Here is a 20,847-nt window from a genome sequence, read left to right as displayed (position 1 = left end):
TTATTCCGTGCCCAGGGGAAGCGGTAGCCATGGCAACGAGTTCTCCACCTTTTCCGTGTCCACGCGTGGGGTCACGTTGGGAATGATTCCAGAGCGACTTTTCGCAGTCAGCTTTCTATTTGACAGTGCTTCTCAGTAAAGAGACACACGTGAGAGGTTGAAAATACCCCGAAGCGCTTTTCCATGCGAGTGACGAAGAACTACAGTTCCCAGCATGCAACGTACTAGAGAGGAAACTGCGTAGCGCATGCTGGGAATCGTAGTCTTTGGTCAGCTGCGTAGTTTGGCTCTTCCTTCTGCAGTTCTACCCCCGTGTCTTTGCGGGAGCTTGCGCCGGGTGTTGTGGAATTTACCCGTCGTTCCCATTGCCGTAGAGGTCTGTACGTATTCCAGACTCTCCAGTGTACATCTTTTAGAAGCGGGCCTAGAAAGCCCCCAAGGCCTTGGCCGAGACCCCTCCGTGTTCTGGGGGGCGGCCTCTCTGAGTCTGGCCCCAGCCTCGTGCTCGTTCGCGAGCCTTTTCCGAATCTGCCTTCCCGTGCGTCACTTGGGCAGCCGGAATCCCTGTTACGTCTGCTCCTTTCACGACCGGAATCCCAGGCCTCCAGATTCGATTTCCAGAAGAGAGTAGCGGGGCTCCCTCCACCTTCCCTTGAGGGAAATTGCGAGCCACTTTAATGCCCCGACTCCCTCATGAAGTTCAAAGGCGGTGACCCGGTGGTCCCAGAGTCCCTGCTGTGAGTCAGGTGGAGAGCATGGTAGTAAAGTCCAGTCTAGCACAAAAAAGAAGAAACACTTTCAGTTTGACGTGCAGGAGGATACACCTGCAGATCTTTGAAAGCAAAACCTGTGGGGCTGCAAATGAGAGAGGGAGTACAGCTTTGTAACTTCGTAGAAGTACAGAAAGACCAGGTGTCTTTCGTGTGAGGGAAGTCCCTCACCCTAAGCTTGCGCCTTGGAAAATATTTTCTCTGTCTCTTTAACCTAATCTTTACATAACCCCCCGCCCTGACTCGCACCCCAGTTTCTGATAAAAACACTGCCTTCCTTACTGCTTCCTACAGGGTAATTGAACTTCGAATTTGTTTTCAGATCATCATCCGAATTCCTGAAGGCAAGGTTTCAATGACAGGTTATCATATTTATTTATAACTTCCCCTATTTAGGTTTGCCAGTCTTAAATCTGTGGTCAGCACTTACCCATTGTGGTGGTGCTTCATTTACATCTGCCTCAATTACCTGTCTTTGTCGTTAGTAAGAAAAGTTTAGCTTACAAAGCTTTTGTCGTGCTTCTGTGCTTGCATCTTTTTTTTTTTTTTTAAGAGTATACTAGGGTATGAATTACATTCATAAATCTCAGTATTTGTGTTTTGTGTGTTTCAACTCTTGTTTATTTTTTGCTTTTAGAAAAAGATGACTGCCTTGACTTTTCTGCATTTCATAACTTTGCTTCACCTTTTTCTCTAGTTCTGAACAAGTAAGCAACCAATTCTGAAATTGCAAACTCCATCTTAACTGGTCAGTGGTGGGTCACTTGTGCTGCACCTGGAGGAAACTGAGAGTGAGATGGGCCCTCCAAAATAGATCCATTGCTTGTGGGCACATGTTTCTGCAAACAATGAATGCACAAGACAGTCAGAACACAAGACAGACTGGTGGAAAAAGATGGTTGGCTGTTGTCAGGCTCAACTCTGTCCCTTTAAGACATGATTCATGGCTGTGCACCCTGTCCAAGGGATGGGCAGCTTACCCTGTTTCCAGCCTCTCTGTTTCTCCCCTGTGGTCTCCACCTCTCCTGCCACTTGACCCATGATTGATCCTCAGGTCTTGTCTTGGCCTAGCTTCTCCAGAACTTACACTTCAGGTTCTTATTAAGCTCCTGACCTTTGGATCTGAGTCCTTTCCTTCCTAATTTTAGTTTTTCCCTTTTGACAGTGTCCACGGATACTACTGGAAAGGCTACCATTGTTGTTTGTGTTATTGTTACTGTTGCTGTTGTTAAGCTTTTTCTTGAGCACAGTTAACTCCACTAGATAGCACCTTCCTTTGCGGTTGAACTTGGGAGAGAAAAACCAGACACACACTGGGGTGTCATTAGGAACAATGGATAGCTCACCTGGTTGACAGGGGTCATCTACTGCTGAGTCAGGGAGGATGCAGACTGGGGAGATGAAGACAGGATAGCAGTTGGCATCTGAGAGCACTGATGTGTGGAGCTGAGCTCCAGGGTGAATTTCTTGGTTCATTTTTTGGTTCACTCTTTCATTTATTAATTCAGCAGTGTTGGAGATCTGGTATGTCCCTAGGATTATGCAAAGTGCTGGCAGTATAAGGGAGAGCAATATAGATATGGTCTCTGTGCAGAACTTGAAGAAATATTACCATCATCAGTGCATGCATCTTATTTAAACTGAAGCAAAGATATAAAAGAATGCAAAAGAATGTGAGGGAATTTTGAGGCGTGGTGATGGAAATGCTCTTGATCTTGATTTTCGTGGTGATTGGAACTCATCAAACTGTAAACTTTGAAAAGAGTGAATTTTGTCATATGTTAATTATACCTCAATCCAAAAACGCTAATAGCAACTATTAATTTAAAGAACAACAACAAAGAAAAACCCAAAACAAAGAACACTAAAACCCATTTCAGTAGGAAGCAGGAACCAGACAAAGATGCCCCCAGTTGTCAGTATTGTCCCACACTGTGTAAAAGTGTCTGAGACAAAAAAATGAAGTGGGGCTTCCTGCGTAGCTCAGTTGGTAAAACATCTGCCTGCAATCCAGGAGACCTGGGTTCAATTCCTGGGTCGGGATGGCAACCCACTCCAGTATTCTTTCTTGCCTGGAGAATCCCATGGACAGAGGAGCCTGGTGGGCTGCAATTCATAGCATTAATTTTAGAACAGTTGTGGGCTTTCACTTTAAAATTCCTTCTCACTGGTGAAATAATTGCCTATCCGAAAATTCAAGAGGCTCTAGCTAGGGGGAAAATAAGCAGCAATAGACTTACCCTAATCTTGCAACGTCCCTTGGACTGCAAGGATATCCAACCAGTCCATTCTGAAGATCAGCCCTGGGATTTCTTTGGAAGGAATGATGCTAAAGCTGAAACTCCAGTACTTTGGCCACCTCATACAAAGAGTTGACTCATTGGAAAAGACTCTGATGCTGGGAGGGGTTGGGGGCAGGAGGACAAGGGGACGACAGAGGATGAGATGGCTGGATGGCATCACTGACTCGATGGACGTGAGTCTCAGTGAACTCTGGGAGTTGGTGATGGACAGGGAGGCCTGGCGTGCTGCGATTCATGGGGTCGCAAAAAGTCGGACACAACTGAGCGACTGAACTGAACTGAATCTTGCAGAAAACACAGAAATGGAAATTCTAACACCTTCATTCATATTAGAGACCAAAACCTTAAAATACTTAGGAATAAGCTTCAAAGACATAGTTCCAACATAAAGAAAACTATAAAATCTTATTGAAGAATATAAAACGAATGGAGAAGTTGCGTCTGGTGCCATAACCTATAGGGTATTATTGCTGTGTAACAAATTACCCCCAAACTGTAGTTTAAAGAAATAAGCATGGATTATCTTCACAGTATCTATTGTGCGGAATGTAGGAGTGCTTAGTTGGGTAGTCCTGGTTCTGGGTCTCTCATGAAGCTGCAATCAGGATGTCAGCATCTGCTGCTGACATCAAAGGCTTGGCTGGGACTGGAGAACCTGCTCCGTGATGACTCACTCACATAGGTATTTACCAGAGTTTTCAGTTCTTCACTGCTTGGCCCTCTCCCTTAGGCTGCTTGAGTGTGCTCACAGTATGGTAGCTGGCTTTCCCCAGAGTGAGTGATCCACATCAGAAACAAGGCAGAAGCTGTGATAACTCATAACTAACCCCAGAAATTACACACTGTCATTTCTACAATTAACTCTACTTAGTGAAAGAGGCAATTATATAAAGAGGTGAATACCAGGAGTCAGAAATCACTGGGGCCAGTGTTAGAAGCTGTTAGAAGCTGGCTGTTACCATACCCTAGCTGCAAGAGAAGCTGAGAAAGGTTCTAGCTGGCATCTTCAGCTTCTTTTGTGAGTAATGGGCTCATGAAAGGGGGAGGGGGCGGGGGCAAGGGCAAGAGCCAGAAGTGGGGATTTCCCCCCAAATAGGAAGGGGATTCAAATGCTGCACAATGAAAAAGGATGATACATATCCACTACATGTTTGAATAGACAAACAGAACAGTGTAGGTAAAGAGAGAATCCAGAGATACATTGTTTCAATTTAATACATGATAAAATAGATGTTTCAGTTTAGAGGAGAAAGGATGGTTTGTTTTATAAACGATGCTGGCCTTGACTGGTTATCCATGTAAAGAAAAATAAAGTTGACTCCTATCTTATACCATATAAAATAGAAATCCAACTTAGGAGAAAATAAGAAAGGCTGTGAGTACATAGTAGGAATGGGGGAGACCTCCTTAACTAAGATTGAGCATCCATTTTTAAAGGGGTCGCAAAGAGTCTACCGCGACTTAGAAAAATTAAATTGAAATTGAATCCTTATAGACAAATACAATAAATTCTTAACATTGAAATGCTTGATAAAAATAAATGAGTTGTGTTTAAAGGGTTTTAATACTGATAAATATCACTCTAGGAAAGCTGTACCAGTTTACATTGCCACCAAATTATGTTTTAAGAATAAAAAGCTTTAAAAAAGAAAAAGTGCAGCTTGGGGCTGTCAAACTAAAATTACTAAAGTTAGATGCTGTGATCATGAAGGGTGGGGGTGGGGGCATGTTATTTATATATAGAAATTTCTAAAAAAAAAAAAAATTTCTAAGCCTAAGCATATTAAGAGAAATTTCTGGAAAAAATAAAAAGCAGAGGAAATTTTCACCAGTTTGTAAATAGTCTCATAACTTCTAGTTCTAAATTGCAGTGATAAATAGAGTGATACTACTTTGAGGCTACTTTATCACAAAATTTGAAGTCAAACATTTGCTGTAGAGGTAATGTTAACACTGACAACAGCAGTAGGAATAGCAAACATTGATTGAGGACTTTATATATACCTTGCAGATTCTAAAATGTAAACTAAGCAGTGATGATTTGCTTAACAAATCTGTTGGGAAGGCTGTTCCTTCCTCCATTCCCTCTCTCCCTCCCTCTTTGTCTCTTCATTTCTTTTTGGAAATAAGAACAGCGAATTTATTGAAGAGATGGTGAAGCAGTTCATAGAGTGGAAGGAAAAGCTAGACACCAGGCCTCAGGATCAACAGGATACCCAGGGCAGTAATGTTCATCTAGGGCACTGGAACAGGAGTCCTCATCCCTTACTAGGGCATGTGCTTTCTTAATAAGTTCATCTTTGCGATGTTAAAGAAAACAAAAATTTTTTTTTTTTTAAGAAAACAAAATTTTTAAAAAATGTTTATTAGTTGGCTATTATGCAGAGTCTCATTTAATCCTGCTGTATCGGATGTGGTCATTGTTTTCAAACTCACAGCTGCAAGAGCTACCGTCAGAGTGAGATCTTGGGGGGGTTTATGTCACTCCAGAGCCCACACTCAACCTCTGTATCCCCAACAATGTGGAAGGTGCCACTCTAATGCCACTTGCTGCTATCAAGTAGGCCAGGGACAGATATTAAATAGCTTTGGTTCTCTGGCGCAGTTGTCGGGCTCTTTCCATTCTGTTTTAGTCTTCCTGATTATGCCAAGAGAAAGTCAGTTTGTCTTAAATAGCTCTCTGATAAGCACATATTAGTCTACCTTTTCCATAACAAGAGGAATGTATCTAATAGAATTTATTCAATGCTGTTTGCTATTTAAAATTTTTTTTAACTTTTTTTATTTTGTATTGGGGTATAACCAACTAACAATGATGTGATAGTTTCAAATGGACAGCGGAGGGATTCAGTCATACATATACATGTGTCCATTCTCCCTCAAACTCCCCACCCACACAGGCTGCCAGGTAACATTGAGCAGAGTTCCCTGTGCTGTACAGTAGGTCCTTATTGGTTATCCATTTTAAATATAGCAGCACTGTTTGGTTTTTAATGCACTATTTTTATGGCTACTATCTATTTTTGACAAGTGATAAGGGTTTTGCACTTTATAGTAATCATGAAAAGTTTGTAGTTAATGTTTTTTTTTGCTTACATTGTTTTAAAGTAAAATAAAAAAATCATATCCTACTTTTATCTTTCCACTCCAAGATAACTTCTTCTTCTACTCCTGTCCACCTCCCCACTCCTGTCCCCATTAATCCTCTATTTCTACAAAAACTGGGAAGGTTCTTTATTAGCAGTTGTGGAGTTATTAACATTATTACTTGGCCATACCACAGGGATCTTAGTTCCCTGACCAGGAATCGAACTTGGGCCATCTGCACTGGAAAAATGAAGTCTTAGCTACTGGACCACCAGGGAAGTCCTAGTCCTCAGATTTTTAAAGAATCAGCTCTATTTTTGGTCTAATTTATATAAAATGCACCCATTTTAAGTGGTCAGTTGGTAAATTTTGATGAATGCCTACACCTAATTACCACTATGATTATGATAGAAAATATTCCCAGTGCTGTAAAGAGTTCTCTTCCCAGTTATTTTCTCCCCATCCTCTACCAGGCAACTAATGGTCTATTTTCTGTCACCATTCGCTGTGTTTTGTGGGTTTTTTTTTTTTTTTTGCTTTTCTCTTTGACTCATGAGTTATTCAGAAATGTATTATTTAATTTCCAAAACTTGTCAGTTTTTCAGGTATCTTTCTGTCATCAGTTTCAAATTTAATTCCATTGGGGTTAGAGAACAGAATTTATATGATTTTAGTTCTTTCAGATTTGTTAGAGTATTGGTTTATGACCTAGGATGGACTTCAGCACACTTATTGCTTAAAAGGCCAGATAGAAAATATTTCAGGCTTTGTGGGCCAAATAATCTCTATCATGACTACTCAGCTCTGCTGTTGTAATATTAAATACTCACTATAAGTGAAAGTGGCTGAGTTCCAGTAAAATGTTCTTTATAAAAACAGGGAACAGGTAGGCCTTGGCCTTTAGGCTGCATTTTGCTGAACTTTGGCCTGGAAGCTGGTTCATTTTGGTGATTGTGTGCACGCGAGAAAAATCTGTATTCTGCTGCTTTTGGGTGAAATGTTCAAAATCAATTTGCTTGATAGTGTTTTTCAGATCTTCTACATCTTTGCTGATTATCTGACTACTTAAACTATCGATTACTTCAGAGACAAGTTTTAAAATCTGTAACTTGTGTTGTGGGTTTGTCTAGTTCTCCTGTCATTTCTACCAGTTTTGCTTTGTGTGTTTTAAAACTCTGTTGTTAGGTGCATGCATACTTAGGATTATTGTACTTTCTTCATGGACTACTTTGTCATTATGTAATGTCACTTTCTATTACCAGTGACACTTGTTCTGAAGTCTACTTTTTCTGATGATAACTCCCTTAGTTTACTTCTCTCTAGGATCACACACTTTCTACTGCCTGATGTATAATATCTGAAAATAGCTAATTAATATGTTTTGTCCAGTTTTCTAATTTTTTGAAGGGGGTAGGTAAGTCTTGTCCCTGTTATTTATCATGGCTGGAAGCAGAAGCCCACAACTTTCTTTTTTAATATATATATATATATATATTGCTTGCCATCAGTGACTGTACTTTTACCCTCTTAGTTATATCATTTGTGAAGGCCATTTAGTTTGCTTTCTTTCTTTTTCTATTTTTTTCCTATCATAAACAATGCAATGAACACCTAACAGTTGTAGTTTTTCACTATTTTGATTAGTTCCTTGGAGTGATTCCCAGAAAGTAGTAATATATTTTGAAGTATATTGCTATTTACTTTCCAAACATACTTTCTAATAGCTTTCCAGAATTACTAGTTTACAATTCCATAAGTATACATAAGGTATAAATTTCACCAATATTTAGATTGTTATTGTTGTTCAGTCACTAAGCTGTGTCCAACTCTTTGGGACTCCATGGTTTCGATAGCTATACTTTCAAATATCTGTATCATTGATTATCTGTATAATAATATACAGCTATTTGATATCTGTATCAAATATCTGTATCATTTTAGATTTCTTTGAATTCTAGAAGGGTTAAATATGCTTTTATATATATTCTTGTATTTTTTTAACTTATTTGTATCTTTTGCTTGTATATCTACTAGGATGTCAGTATTTTTCTTAGAATAAAGATAAATTTATTTGTGGCAAATATTTTTTACAGTCCATTGTTTGCCTTTACGTCTTTTAAAAATGTGGTTATTATTTGTACATCTTTTGTGATTTCTTCTATAGCTTAAAAGTTTTGGAAATCTTTTCCCAGTTTGATTAATATTTAATTATGTTTTCATTTAAAAATTATACTAAATTCTTTTGTTCAACAAATATTCACCTGTCACCTACTCTGAGCCAGTCCTTATGCTGGCTGTTTGGGGCCTGGTAGAGACCAAGATATAAATTACCTCTGATCACTTGGAAATAGGAAAAGATGGATATTTTCAAGTAATGATAATCTAATTCTAGCCTCCTAAATGGCAGGCAAAAAGTCTTTTAATAAAGTGCTCATGATGCCTCTTCAGTTATCTTTTAAATTTTGTTTGTGTGAGATTAATTGTTTCTAATTGTCACCTACTTATTACAGTATCATTTATTGTATAGGTGTTTTCTATGTATCGATCTATGGTATCTTCAAGACCTAGAGTCTTATCCATATAATATGGAGGCAGTATAATGTATGTGTCCTGGAGTCAGGCTGACTTGTGTTTAGATCCTGGCTCTTCACTTACTAGCCAAGTGACTTTGGACATGTTGCTTATCCTGTCTGAACTTTTGTTTCTTCATCAGTGAAGCGGAGTGGTAATATTATCTATTGTATGATTATTGTTACAATTAAATGCAAAAGGGTTAACACTTTTTCCAAAGATAATGCATTATTATATTCTTGTCAGGTGATCTTGATGGAAAATTGCCCTATTCATGATAACACGGTATGTTTCTCTATAGGTGAAAGCAACAAACAGTGAAGCAGCATTTGGTAAGGAAATGAGTTGCATCAAGAAAAAGCTCATAAAACTAGGTACTTTTCATTGAATCTTTTGCTTCTGAGCAAGATGCAAGCATATCTACCTCATTGTTGGAGGGTGTGTGTTTTTCCATTAGCTCAGTGGAATTGAATTACCAATGCATGTAGGTGAATGGAATGTTGTAAGAGCCCGCACAACTTGAGATAGAAATAATCACAGTACTCCATGAAGTTCTTAGATCCAGACTTCCTTGCCTCTCAGATGCCAGGTGCATTATTGGTCTTGGGCCTTATTATATTGCTATTTTAATTTATTCCTCTTTCCTGACCTCAACTTCATAACAATTTTCATTCTTGCTTCTGGTCATGGGTCTTGGCTTATTCTGTTGCTAGGTATGCTAGGCTCCTTTTCTGCATTTGCCTTCCTTTTCACACTTTAGCAAGTTCCCTTGCATAGATTCTAAATTAACAGGGAGGGGCAGAAGGAACACTGGAAAAGTAGGATGGGGGATGCTGAGGCAAACAGGGAGAACTGTATTCAGTGCCCACTTACCACCTATGGATCTCAGCTCTTCAGCAAAAGCTTTGGGGAAACAGAGGTTCAATGAACTTCCTGGAATCCTAAAAAGAATTTCTTTTCTCTTTTTCAGTCCTGACTTAAATTCGATTGTTTTTCAAGTCTGATCTGTGCATTGTTTGGCATCAATCACATTATAGTATCTATAAGAAGAAGACATTCTGGGGAAAGATTTCAATATGTTTATAGCAAACATAATTAGGAGAAAGTTGTAGAAGCAGAGGAGGTTGGTGGCTGCACCAGAACAAAAATTGTTCCGTTTTAAGGGTTATATCATCTCTGAGCAAAGTGAAATGAAGGCAAATGAGAGTGAAGACAGGTCTGCCCAATTCCTTTTAAAGCCGCAGAAACCCATTCAGCCTTACATCTGCTCGACTCTGGGTGATTTTGAAGAAGAGAGAGACTTTTTGGCAAGCTATATCTTCCCTCAGCTGAATGAACTCTGCAATTCCCGGGGCACGTATTTCAAAGCTGTGGACCTGAGGTGGTCAGGGTTGGAGGCCCAAGTACCCTCACTCTCCAATCTGTTTAGACAGCATTTTTGTCTCCAGTCACAACACCTGAAGCTCTGTCTTGACTACGTGAACAGCTGCTTTCCTTTTTTCATCTGCTTGCTGGGTCAGACATACGGGGACTTTCTCCGTAACTACTCACCTGTCATGTTCTCCAAGGCAACTGACTTGTCAAGTTTATCCAGAGTGGAACAGAATCTCTATGTTGCTGCAAAAAACGGTTATCCTTGGGTCCTGGAGTATCCCACCTGCAGTCTGATGGAGTTAGAGGTCATCCAAGCAGCATTTCTGAATGAGTCTCAATTTCAGTATTTTTACTTTAGGAGGGGAACCATGCCGCTGAAGACTTGGGATGAGGAAAAAGAGGAGATGCTGTCTTCGGGTTGTCCGACCGACGATGAGGAGAGATTAAAGATCGGAATGCTGAAGGCCAAGATTATTAGCAAAGGGCTCCCTGTCAGGTTGTATAGAGATCTCCATGAGTTGGGTGAGCTGATTCTCAAGGACTGGTTGGTCGTGATAGAGAAACTTTGCCCAGCCACTGTAATGACGGAAAATACAGGTTAGTAAATATGGAGATAGCTAAGTCTACTGTCATAGGGTCATGTGTTTTGTGTGTCTTCCTTGTGAACGGAATTTTAAAATGGTTGAAATGTTATTTATGCATTTAAAATTGTTAGCATATTCCCGTAACATTCACTTCATATGAAGATTTTTGAAACTGAGAATAAGAGTAAATAGTAGGTCATGGAAGACGATTTAGGAAGTCAAGGAGCTTGGGGAAGACCTAAAATGTTTGGCAGTTAATGTGTAGATCCAGAGCAGAGGTTCTAGACCAAGGCTGATTTTACCCCCAGGGGACTTCTGGTTACATCTGAAGACATTTTTGGTGTCACAGTTGGGGGTGTGCTACTGGTATCTACCAGGTGGAGGTCAGGGTCACTGTTACATCCTCCAGTGCACAGAACTGCCCTTCATAATAAAGAATTTTTCAATTGCAAATGTCAATAATGCCAAGGTTGAGAAACCCTAATCTAAAGGGAAGAGAACTTTTATTGTCAGGTGATTTTTGCATGTTATCACTTTTAATCTTTAAGATTTAGACCTGCAAGGTAGATGCTATAATTGCTGTTTTACAGATGAACCAATGAAAGCTGTGTAGCAGTTAAGTGACTTACCTAATGTCACTTCACCAGTGAGGGATCATTCTAGAATTTGAACCCAGGTCCTTCTGACTTCAAAACAATGCTCATTTGCTTTCACCCTTACTACTCATGGAGTCAGTAATCCATGGACTGGTAGTCTCAGCATCACCTAGGAACTTGCTAGAAATGCATTCTGGGTCTATTGAATTAGAATTTGCATTTTAATAAAGATGACAGGTGAGTTGCATATGCATCAAAGTTTGAAAAGCACTACCTGACATCATATTGAAATGATTATAGTTATTTTGAAAGCAGTGTCTTGTAGACACGTACAGATTAAAAACGGAAGAACACCATCAGAATAGGGTGGAGATTCTTCACCTAGAATCTAGAATAGATTCTTCACCTAGAATAGACTTTGGGAGGGATCTGCGATGCCATGAAATTATATGAAAAATAGAATGTTTTAATGCATATGTGTGTTTGGTGGACGTAGGAAGACATCGATCAAAGGAAGACACTGTCTTTGATCAAAAAGGTTTAATGACACAAAAAAGATTATGAATTACCATTGTAAGGGCCCAAGTAGTGTGGGAATGCGGAATGAGGATGGTGCATTCTCACATGTTTTAGGGACCAGGCAGGCAGAGTCCTTGTAACATGATAGGGAGCGGATCTGTGGTCAGCTGAATAGGAGGGAGTTGACCTACCTAAAGTCATTCACATTCATTGTTGGGGGTGAGATGTGAAATCCCACCTGTGCTGGTCAAACTAGACTCCACCTACAAACCAAATCATTTTGGGGTCCTAGAAAAGAATATTGTATCGATCATTACTCTGGGTTGCAAATGACTTACAATGGCTTCAAGAGAAAGAATTTATTAGTTTATATAACTTGAAAGCCTAGGGATAGGTCTTGTTCAGCTCAAGCTGCATCCACTTGCTCAAAGGAGGATTCCAGGCCCTTGTTTCTCACTGTTTCTCTGATGGCTCTGCTGTCCTCCTGCTGCCTCAGTTCTTTGGCTTCTCCATTATGGAGGGAAGATGGCTGTAGTAGCTCCAGGTTCGAGTCCAGCAGTAAATGACTCAAAGTCCTACCATTAAGTCTTTCTGTTCCTGATTAGCGGGACTTGGACTATATGCTTGTATCTGACTCAATCACTGGTATTGTGATTGATGTGATATGATTCTCTGATTTGGCTAATCCTGGGTCCTGTGCCACCTCTGGAGGTGCAGGGAGTCAGACCCACTACATTAACATGAATTGAGAGTTGAGACAAGGTGGGACCTGAAATGATAGTCTGTAGCTCAATAGGGTGTTGAGCAGTGCCAAAATATCTTCAGTATTCACTACAGCCTTGGAGTTTTAGAATGTCCAAAGACAGACATGTTCTCAGATCCAAGATTTTTCAGTCTCTAGCTGTGTGACCTTGGGGAAATGACATAATATTGGTAAGCCTAGATTTCTTCTGATTTCTGGTTAGCATTAATCACCTTGAGAGTAATAACGTATATTAAGCACCGAAATGGAGAAGGCAGTGGCACCCCACTCCAGTACTCTTGCCTGGAAAATCCCATGGACAGAGGAGCCTGGTAGGCTGCAGTCCATGGAGTCGCTAAGAGTCGGACACAACTGAGCGACTTCACTTTGACTTTTCACTTTCATGCATTGGAGAAGGAAATGGCAACCCACCCCAGTGTTCTTGCCTGGAGAATCCCAGGGACAGGAGAGCCTGGTGGGCTGCCATCTGTGGGGTCACACAGAGTCGGACACGACTGAAGCGACTTAGCAGCAGCAGCAGCAAGCACCCAAAAACAGTGCCTGACATATATTATGCTAATGGGTGAATCATGAAAAAAATGAGTCCTGGGAGAATATAGTATATATTTTACTAAAGCCTGAAGTATAGTTAATAATGATATTTTTTGACTAGTCTCAGTGTGAACTGCATCCGTCAGTTAATGTTTACTAACATGTTCAAGAATTAAACCTTTCTGTGTATTTGGGTGAGAGACAAATTGTTTTTCTATAGTTTTCTCCTTAGTCTTTGATGTTGGTTACTATTGAAAGGTTAGTTTGTTTTAGACTTTAGTTTTAAATATGTAATATATGGACTACATGTCTGCAGTAGAAGGTACAGAATGGGTGAACTATTAAAAAATCTTTAGAATAGAAGGATAAATTATTTTTCTTTTGGATCTTCAGTACCCTTTAATTGCCCACATAGTTCCAAAATCTCATAGCTGGGGTAAAAATAGGCCATATGGGTAGCTGATGGTTATCATAAGGCAGTCACACTCTTGACTTTTAGAAGCACTTCTGAGGTCCTTAGAGTTAACTGAGACTGGTGAGTGAGGTTCATGGTGAGCTAAAGAGACCCATTAGGTTGTGGGATCGTCTCCAATTCTCTCTAAGATCTTGAAATTTGCAGCTGACCTTGGCCAAACTGTTGGTCCTCTAGGTCTGTTCCGGCCCTTACCTGAACCAGAGGGCAGCCCAGTTAACTATGGAAGTATAAGATGTCTTGAGACCTTACCAGGTTAAACCAGAGATGTTCATTCTCCTGCCTCATTTAAAAAACAACCCATTCCCAAACTCTGGAAGATGTAGGTATCTCTAGAGATGGGGGTACATTTTGGCAGTCCAGAATGCCTTGGCTTTAACAATGAGTTTAGAAACACATTAAATTGAAGCTAGAAGGAATCTCAGAGATCCAGTTGTCTGGCTGCCACTTATTTTACCTGAGAGTTTAAGGGACTTGCCCAATGGCAGAGTTGAAACTGTACTCATGGTTATCATTGTATTAGGGCATCTTATCCTAAAAATACACCCCACTCCCTCCCCCAACCATTGCCCTGGATAGAAACACATATGCCATGAGATTGAATTAGGTAACTTATACTTAGCTAACAATCTAAAAATACAAGAGGATATATGTAGCAAATCCAGTTTTTTTTTTTTTTTTTCTTTTGCCCTGTTCATTGTGAGATCATGAAATAACTTGGAATCCTAAGTAGGATTTCAGATACAAGTAGCATTGCTTGCCTGTAGCTTCCTTGCATTACAACGTAGAGTGGGTTATGAAATATTGTGCTAACATAGAAAGATGGTGGTAGGGACACAGAACACTTCCCTGGGCATTCATAATAACCATGTGAAATGGAAAATGCTAAACTACAAATCTAAGACATTAAAATATATCTTTTTGTCTCTAAAGACTTTAAGCACAACTTTGAACGTTTCTATCATGAAGAGTTCACTGAGAAGTGCAAGGAAGTGTTTGTTATTTCCAAGGAGTCTAGCAGGATCTTTGAAATCTTGGAAAGATTTGCCTTAAAGGATATGGAATCTGATTTTAACAGTCCTGCAGCAGGCTCCAGCTTAGACTCTGTTCTCAGGTACGACGTCAAGAAATCCCAAGCAAAGCAGTCTGACTTTAGTGAATAGACTCCTCCAATTTGGAATATCTTCCTTCCCTCCCCCTTTCTGCCCCTGCCTGTAAGACAGGCTTCCTAAAAAAGCCACCTCCGGTTTAGAATCTCCTCATCAGAACTCACTCTGCAACTGCTAAATTTTCCTGACTGTTTCAGTTCTTTCTTCCAGTCTCCTCAAGAAGATTATAAACCCTGGAGGACAGAGAGCTCGCCTTCTGTTTTAATCCCATAGTCCGAAGTTTGTCTAAGTTATTCCTGACAATGATGAAATGATTTTAAGGAGAAAAAGTTGGATTAGGAAACATGACTAATGCATCTGTACAGTATTGCATAATTTACAAAGAACTTCCACATACATCATCAGCTCATTATTAAGATATTCAGCCAACACTTGTTAATGGCTGACTATGGGCCATAGCAAGGAATTGAGTTACCTTATCCAAAGTTTGCACTCCTTCACTTTTTTCAGTGTTCTCTTCATTCAGACAAAGAAGCCACCTGCAATGCAGGAGACCCTGGTTTGATTCCTTGGAAGGGAAGATCCCCTGGAGAAGGGAAAGGCTACCCACTTCAGTATTCTGGCCTGGAGAATTCCATGGACTGTATAGTCCATGGGGTCACAAAGAGTCGGACACGACTGAGTGACTTTCACTTCACTTCACCCAAAGTTTGCACTCCTTCACTTTTTCTCAGTATCCTCTTCATTCAGACCCCCATATCTTTTCCTTTTCTGGGTGGTGACGTATTCTCTTCACCACCCACAGGCATGAAAAGGCTGGGGCATGAAGAAAGCTGGGTTGTCTGTGGTGTCCTTTCCAGTTTCAACCCTAGAAATAGGGAGGTTCCTTGGACTGTTTTATTTCTTCTATTCTCATCCTCAAGTTCTTACCACAGGTATCATTTATTCTGTGAGGGTTTCAGGATTTGAGATAAACCCACGGTGGCTCAGGGCTATGCTCCACCATCTCTGCCCCAGTCTCACCACCCACTATGACTGCAGAGCTACTAACATTCTTATGGTTCCGGGAACCCATGCCAAGAGGAAGACAGTTTATTTGGTTAAAACAACATGGTGCTCGGGGGACTTCCCTGGTGGTCCAGTGGCTAAGATTGTGCAACAAGACAAGTTATACTGTGCTCATGCCAGTTCAGAGAAGTCATTTATTCCTTATTACAAGCCAAAACACCCCCATGGAGCAGCTGGCTACTGCTCAGAGAGTCACTGACAACTGTGGTCATTTTGTTGCATTTCTAATGTCATGGTCATCAGGATTATGGGAATCCTTGGCATATGAGTGTTTTGATTTTTTATTCTCTCTCCTGATGGTGCAGAGTCTCCCTTCCAGGATCTTTGGGCAGGTTGGGCCCTTGACATAACCCCAGGTTCATGTTGTACAACCCTAGAGTCTATGGTAGTTGGAGGAGCCTTCCAAGGTTACCATCTTTCCACTCTCCTAATTTTATACAGGACAGAGCCGAACCCAGAGAGAGAATGTCTTGTTTGGAAGCAAGTGAGTTCACAGTGGAGAGACTGGAATTTCTTTTAACTTTTAAAAGATTGGAATATAATTGCTTTATAATGTTGTGTTAGTTTCTGCTGTACAATGAAATGAATCAGCTATATGTGTACATCCCTGGAGAAAGAAATGGCAACCTGCTCCAGTATTCTTACCTGGGAAATCCCATGGACAGAGGAGCCTGGCGGGCTATAGTTCATGGAGTTGCAAAGAGCTGGACATGACTGAACACACATGCAATATATATACATGTATTCCCTTCCTCATGAAGCTCCCTCCCAGAGAGACTAGAATTTCATCTCTCTTAGAGACAGATGTATGCAGGAAAAATTTCCCTCCCTCCCTCTTTTTGGGTAGTTATTCTTGACTACATTTCCCCCGTTTGTTTTTCAGAATAAATCCTCTTCCAGCTTACAAGTCTATTTTGCTGTTGTCTGGAGAACGTGGTTGTGGCAAGTCCACTCTACTTGCCAACTGGGTGAACTATTTCAAGACGAAATACCCGAACATGGTGCTGATCCCTCATTTTGTGGGCAGCACCTGTGAAAGCAGTGACATCATGTCCGTGATCCATTACTTCATCACAGAATTGCAGTACAAACACTATGGTAATGGAATTAGACTTTGAAATTCATTCAGAAAAATTTTGTTTAAAAGTGATCATTCTGTCTTCTGCCCACGAGGCTATTTTTCTCTTGTTCCAATCTAAACCCTTATATAGTCTTGCCTATGTATCCGCCCACCTCTTCTGCTCTCAGAATTGTTTCTTTTCTTCCTTTCTTTCTTCTTTCCTTCCCCAAATGTGAACTGAGTGCCTCATATGCCAGTGGGGATACAACCGTGAAAAAAGTGGACAGAATACGTTAGCCTCATGGGGTTTTCCTATTATTGGAGAGCAAAGGGGACAAAGAGTTAATGACTAAAAAATATAGAATGTTTGGAAGAGGTTAAGTTCTATGAAGAAAAATAAATCAGAGAAAGAAAGTAGGCAGTGTGTATGTGTAAGGATTTTAGGACTTTAAAGGTATCGTCTGGGCAAGCTTCACTGAGGAAGGGACATTTGAATAAATACTTGAAAGAGGGAGCCAGGCAGATTATCTCAGGGAGAACATTCCAGTCAATGGGAACAGTTGCAAGGGCTCCAAGGCAGGATATGCCTCTCAGCTATTGCTCAGGTTCAGTTCAGTTCAGTTCAGTCACTCAGTCGTGTCTGACTCTTTGCGACCCTGTGGACTGCAGCAGGCCAGGCCTCCCTGTCCATCACCAACTCCCAGAGTTCACTCAAACTCATGTCCATTGAGTCAGTGATGCCATCCAACCATCTCATCCTCTGTTGCCCCCTTCTCCTCCCACCTTCAATCTTTCCAAGCATCAGAGTTTTTTCAAATGAGTCAGTTCTTCACATCAGGTGGCCAAAATATTAGAGTTTCAGCTTCAACATCAGTCCTTCCAATGAACACCCAGGACTGATTTCCTTTAGGATGGACTGGTTGGATCTCCTTGCAGTCCAAGGGGCTCTCAGGAGTCTTCTCCAACACCACAGTTCAAAAGCATCAATTCTTCAGCGCTCAGCTTTCTTTATAGTCCAACTCTCACATCCATACATGACCACTGGAAAAACCATAGCCTTGACTAGACGGACCTTTGTTGGCAAAGTAATGTCTCTGCTTCTTAATATGCTGTCTAGGTTGGTCATAATTTTCCTTCCAAGGAGTAAGCAGCTTTTAATATCATGGCTGCAGTCACCATCTGCAGTGGTTTTGGAGCCCCCCCAAAAGAGTCTGCGACTGTTTCCACTGTTTCCCCGTCTATTTGCCTTGAAGTGGTGGGACCAGATGCCATGATCTTAGTTTTTTGAATGTTGAGCTTTAAGCCAACTTTTCACTCTCCTCTTTTACTTTCATCAAGAGGCTGCCATAGTTCTTCGTTTTCAGCTATTGCTCCTCCCGGTCGGTTCAGTAGCTCTCTACTAAGCATGTTTACTCACTCATTCATTACAAAGTATTTTTTGGTTGCCTGTTCTGTGCCTGTGATTGGTTTGGGTTCTGGGGACATAACACTAGTCTGGCAAACAAGATCATGACTCCCATAGGTCTAATGTTCTGTTGAGAAAGGCAGATAGCCAATAATCAAGAGATGTTTCAAATAATGATGAATGCCACACAGAGTGATGTGCTGAGACGATGGGCTGGCTGTTGAGGTTGAGTGGTCATGAACTGTATCTCTGTATTAGTTGGAATAACTTTGGCTGCTGTTTATACATCCCATTTCAGTGGCTTCTCGAAGTTTAATTCTAGCTCGTGTTTGTGTTAGTCACTCAGTCGTGTCTGATTCTTTGAGACTCCCATGGACTGTAGTCTGCCAGGCTCCTCTGTCCATGGGATTCTCTAGGCAAGAATACTGGAGTGGGTTGCTAGTCCCTTCTCCAAGGAATCTTCCCAACCCAGGGATCGAACCCAGGTCTCCTGCACTGCAGGCAGATTCTTTACCATCTGAGCCATTTCTAGCTCATGCAACAGTTCAGTTCAGGGTTCCTAGTTAGAGAACGAGTGGCTTTTTCCCACGTGGTGATTTGGGGCCGCAGGCTCTTTCCATCTTGAGGCTGTGTCATCTTCTAGGGCCTCAGAGTCATCTGCTTTTGGCTAGAGGAAGAGGAAATCGAGTGGAAAAGGCACACCTTTCCTTAAAAGTCTCAGCCAGGTTGTGACACGAGTCACTTCCACCCTCATTCTTTTGGCAAGAAGTCAGCCACCCTAGGCTCCCATGGCCACACTGGGAAGGAGTCAGGTAGGAATAGAAAGCTACCCTCACCGTCTTTAAGAGGGAGCATAAACTTTCACAGGACAGGCGGCCATCTCTGCTACACTCTTGGGAGATCTCACAGACAAGAAGGAGCCAGCCATGAGGAGATCAGAACATTCCAGACAGAAGGGACAACTAAGGTCCCTAAACTGGAAACAAAGTGGAGTGAGTCAGAAAGGGAAAGAGGCAGTGTGTCCAGACTCTGGTGGGGGATGAGGGGAGTGCTACCAGATGAAGCAGGATAAGATAGAGGATGGGCCACTTTGTATCTGAGTTTTGTAGAACAGGATCTTGGGTTAGATTCTATTGTGTGCAGTGGGAGGCCAGTGGAGGATTTTGAGCAGGGAACTGGCATGATTTGGTTGGTATTTGTCAAAGCTCGAAATCGTCTCCTGTGTAGAAATAGGTGTGGGGGAGTCAGCATGGTGGCAGTGACACTTGTTAGAGGCTATCACAGTGGTCCAAGTGGGAAGAGGTGATAGCTTGGGGGAGCGGAGGAGCAAGGGGATGGATGGGAGCACACTGAGGAATTGAATGTGAGAACTGAAGGACAGGGAGAGATTACGGATTCTCCTAGTTTTCGGCTTAAGAAAACTAGGTGGACAGTCAGGGTGGTTCACTGAAATGGGACAACGTTGATGGGGCAGCAGGTTTCGAGGGTAATCAAGAATTCTGCTTTGGTCAGGAGAGATTGAAGATGCAAGGCTTACGTGGACAGAGAGAACAATCCTATGGGATCCACCTCTGTTCTAGGAGAAGCTGGGGAGCCCGATGGCTTCTATTAGCTGTGAGACCTGGGCGAGTTATTTAACTCGCTCTGGCTCAGTTTTCCCATTTGTGAAATATGGATAGGAAGGAAAAAGATGTCTTGTAGGTAGTTGAGAGGATGAACTAAGATAAAGTCTGAGAAACAAAGACACTTAACACAATGCTTGGCATATAGTGCTGTGCTGTGCTTGGTTTCTCGATCATGTCTGACTCTTTGTGACCCCATGGACTGTAGCCCGTCAGGCTCCTCTGTCTATGGGGATTCTTCAGGCAAGAATACTGGACTGGGTTGCCATGCCCTCCTCCAGGGGCTCTTCCGATTGCAGGGATTGAACCAAGGTCTCCTGTACTGCAGGTGGATTCTTTACCATTTGAGTCACCAGGGAAGCTCAAGAATACTGGAGTGGGTAGCCTATCCCTTCTCCAGGGGATCTTCCCAACCCAGAAATTGAACCGGGGTCTCCTGCTTTGCAGGCAGATTCTTTACTGGCTGAGCTACCAGGGAAACCGCAGCACCAACAGATATTAGATATTATTATTATCATCATTAGGTGCCTTCTGTGTATTTGCATGTTTGTATGTGTCTGACCCTTCCTGCTTTGGAGACTTCATCCTTTCTCACCCAGGGCTTATACCCACATGAGCCTCTGGGTACTGAGCGAGTGTCGGGGCCCTGGGGGAGTTTTGATAGGTGTAGATCATCTCTGGATGAAGGGACAAATATGTGTTCCCTTCTGCGTGTGTGTGTGTAGGTGTGTCTGTGAGTAAATAAAGTGATCACGTGGGTGTGAGTTTTTAGTGGCTGCATTTCTCAGAGTGTGCTAAGTGGGTAAAGTCAAAATCAGTAGCAGCAGGTGTGTCTGATTCTAAGTGAAAGCGACTAGTACCACTCAGGCTCATCCCAAAGGTGTTCATTCTGGCAAGGCTGATGATTAGATGCTCAACTGTACACATGCAATTATGATTTTATTCCCCAAATAAATTGCTGTTTTCTTGAGTGTCTTTTTAGGTATGGAAAGCGCCTAATAAAAACAGCTGCT

General features: G+C 41.6%; 1 protein-coding gene across 1 annotated transcript in view; it reads left to right on the top strand.

Moving 5' to 3' along the window:
• The first annotated feature begins 10,473 nt into the window (after positions 1-10,473).
• The window catches only part of LOC133248744 (putative tetratricopeptide repeat protein 41), a 74,706-nt gene continuing 64,332 nt past the window's right edge, over positions 10,474-20,847 (top strand). Inside the window, exons 1-3 of the mRNA XM_061419065.1 lie at positions 10,474-10,702; positions 14,504-14,684; positions 16,631-16,845. Of these exons, the coding sequence (XP_061275049.1) occupies positions 10,474-10,702; positions 14,504-14,684; positions 16,631-16,845 (625 nt within the window). The remainder of the gene's footprint in view (positions 10,703-14,503; positions 14,685-16,630; positions 16,846-20,847) is intronic.

This window comes from Bos javanicus, chromosome 5 (genome assembly GCF_032452875.1).
Source record: "Bos javanicus breed banteng chromosome 5, ARS-OSU_banteng_1.0, whole genome shotgun sequence".
In the NCBI taxonomy this organism is placed as follows: Eukaryota; Metazoa; Chordata; class Mammalia; order Artiodactyla; family Bovidae; genus Bos; species Bos javanicus.
The sequence above is the reverse complement of the archived record's forward strand: the minus strand, read 5'-3'. Positions and strand labels throughout refer to the sequence as shown.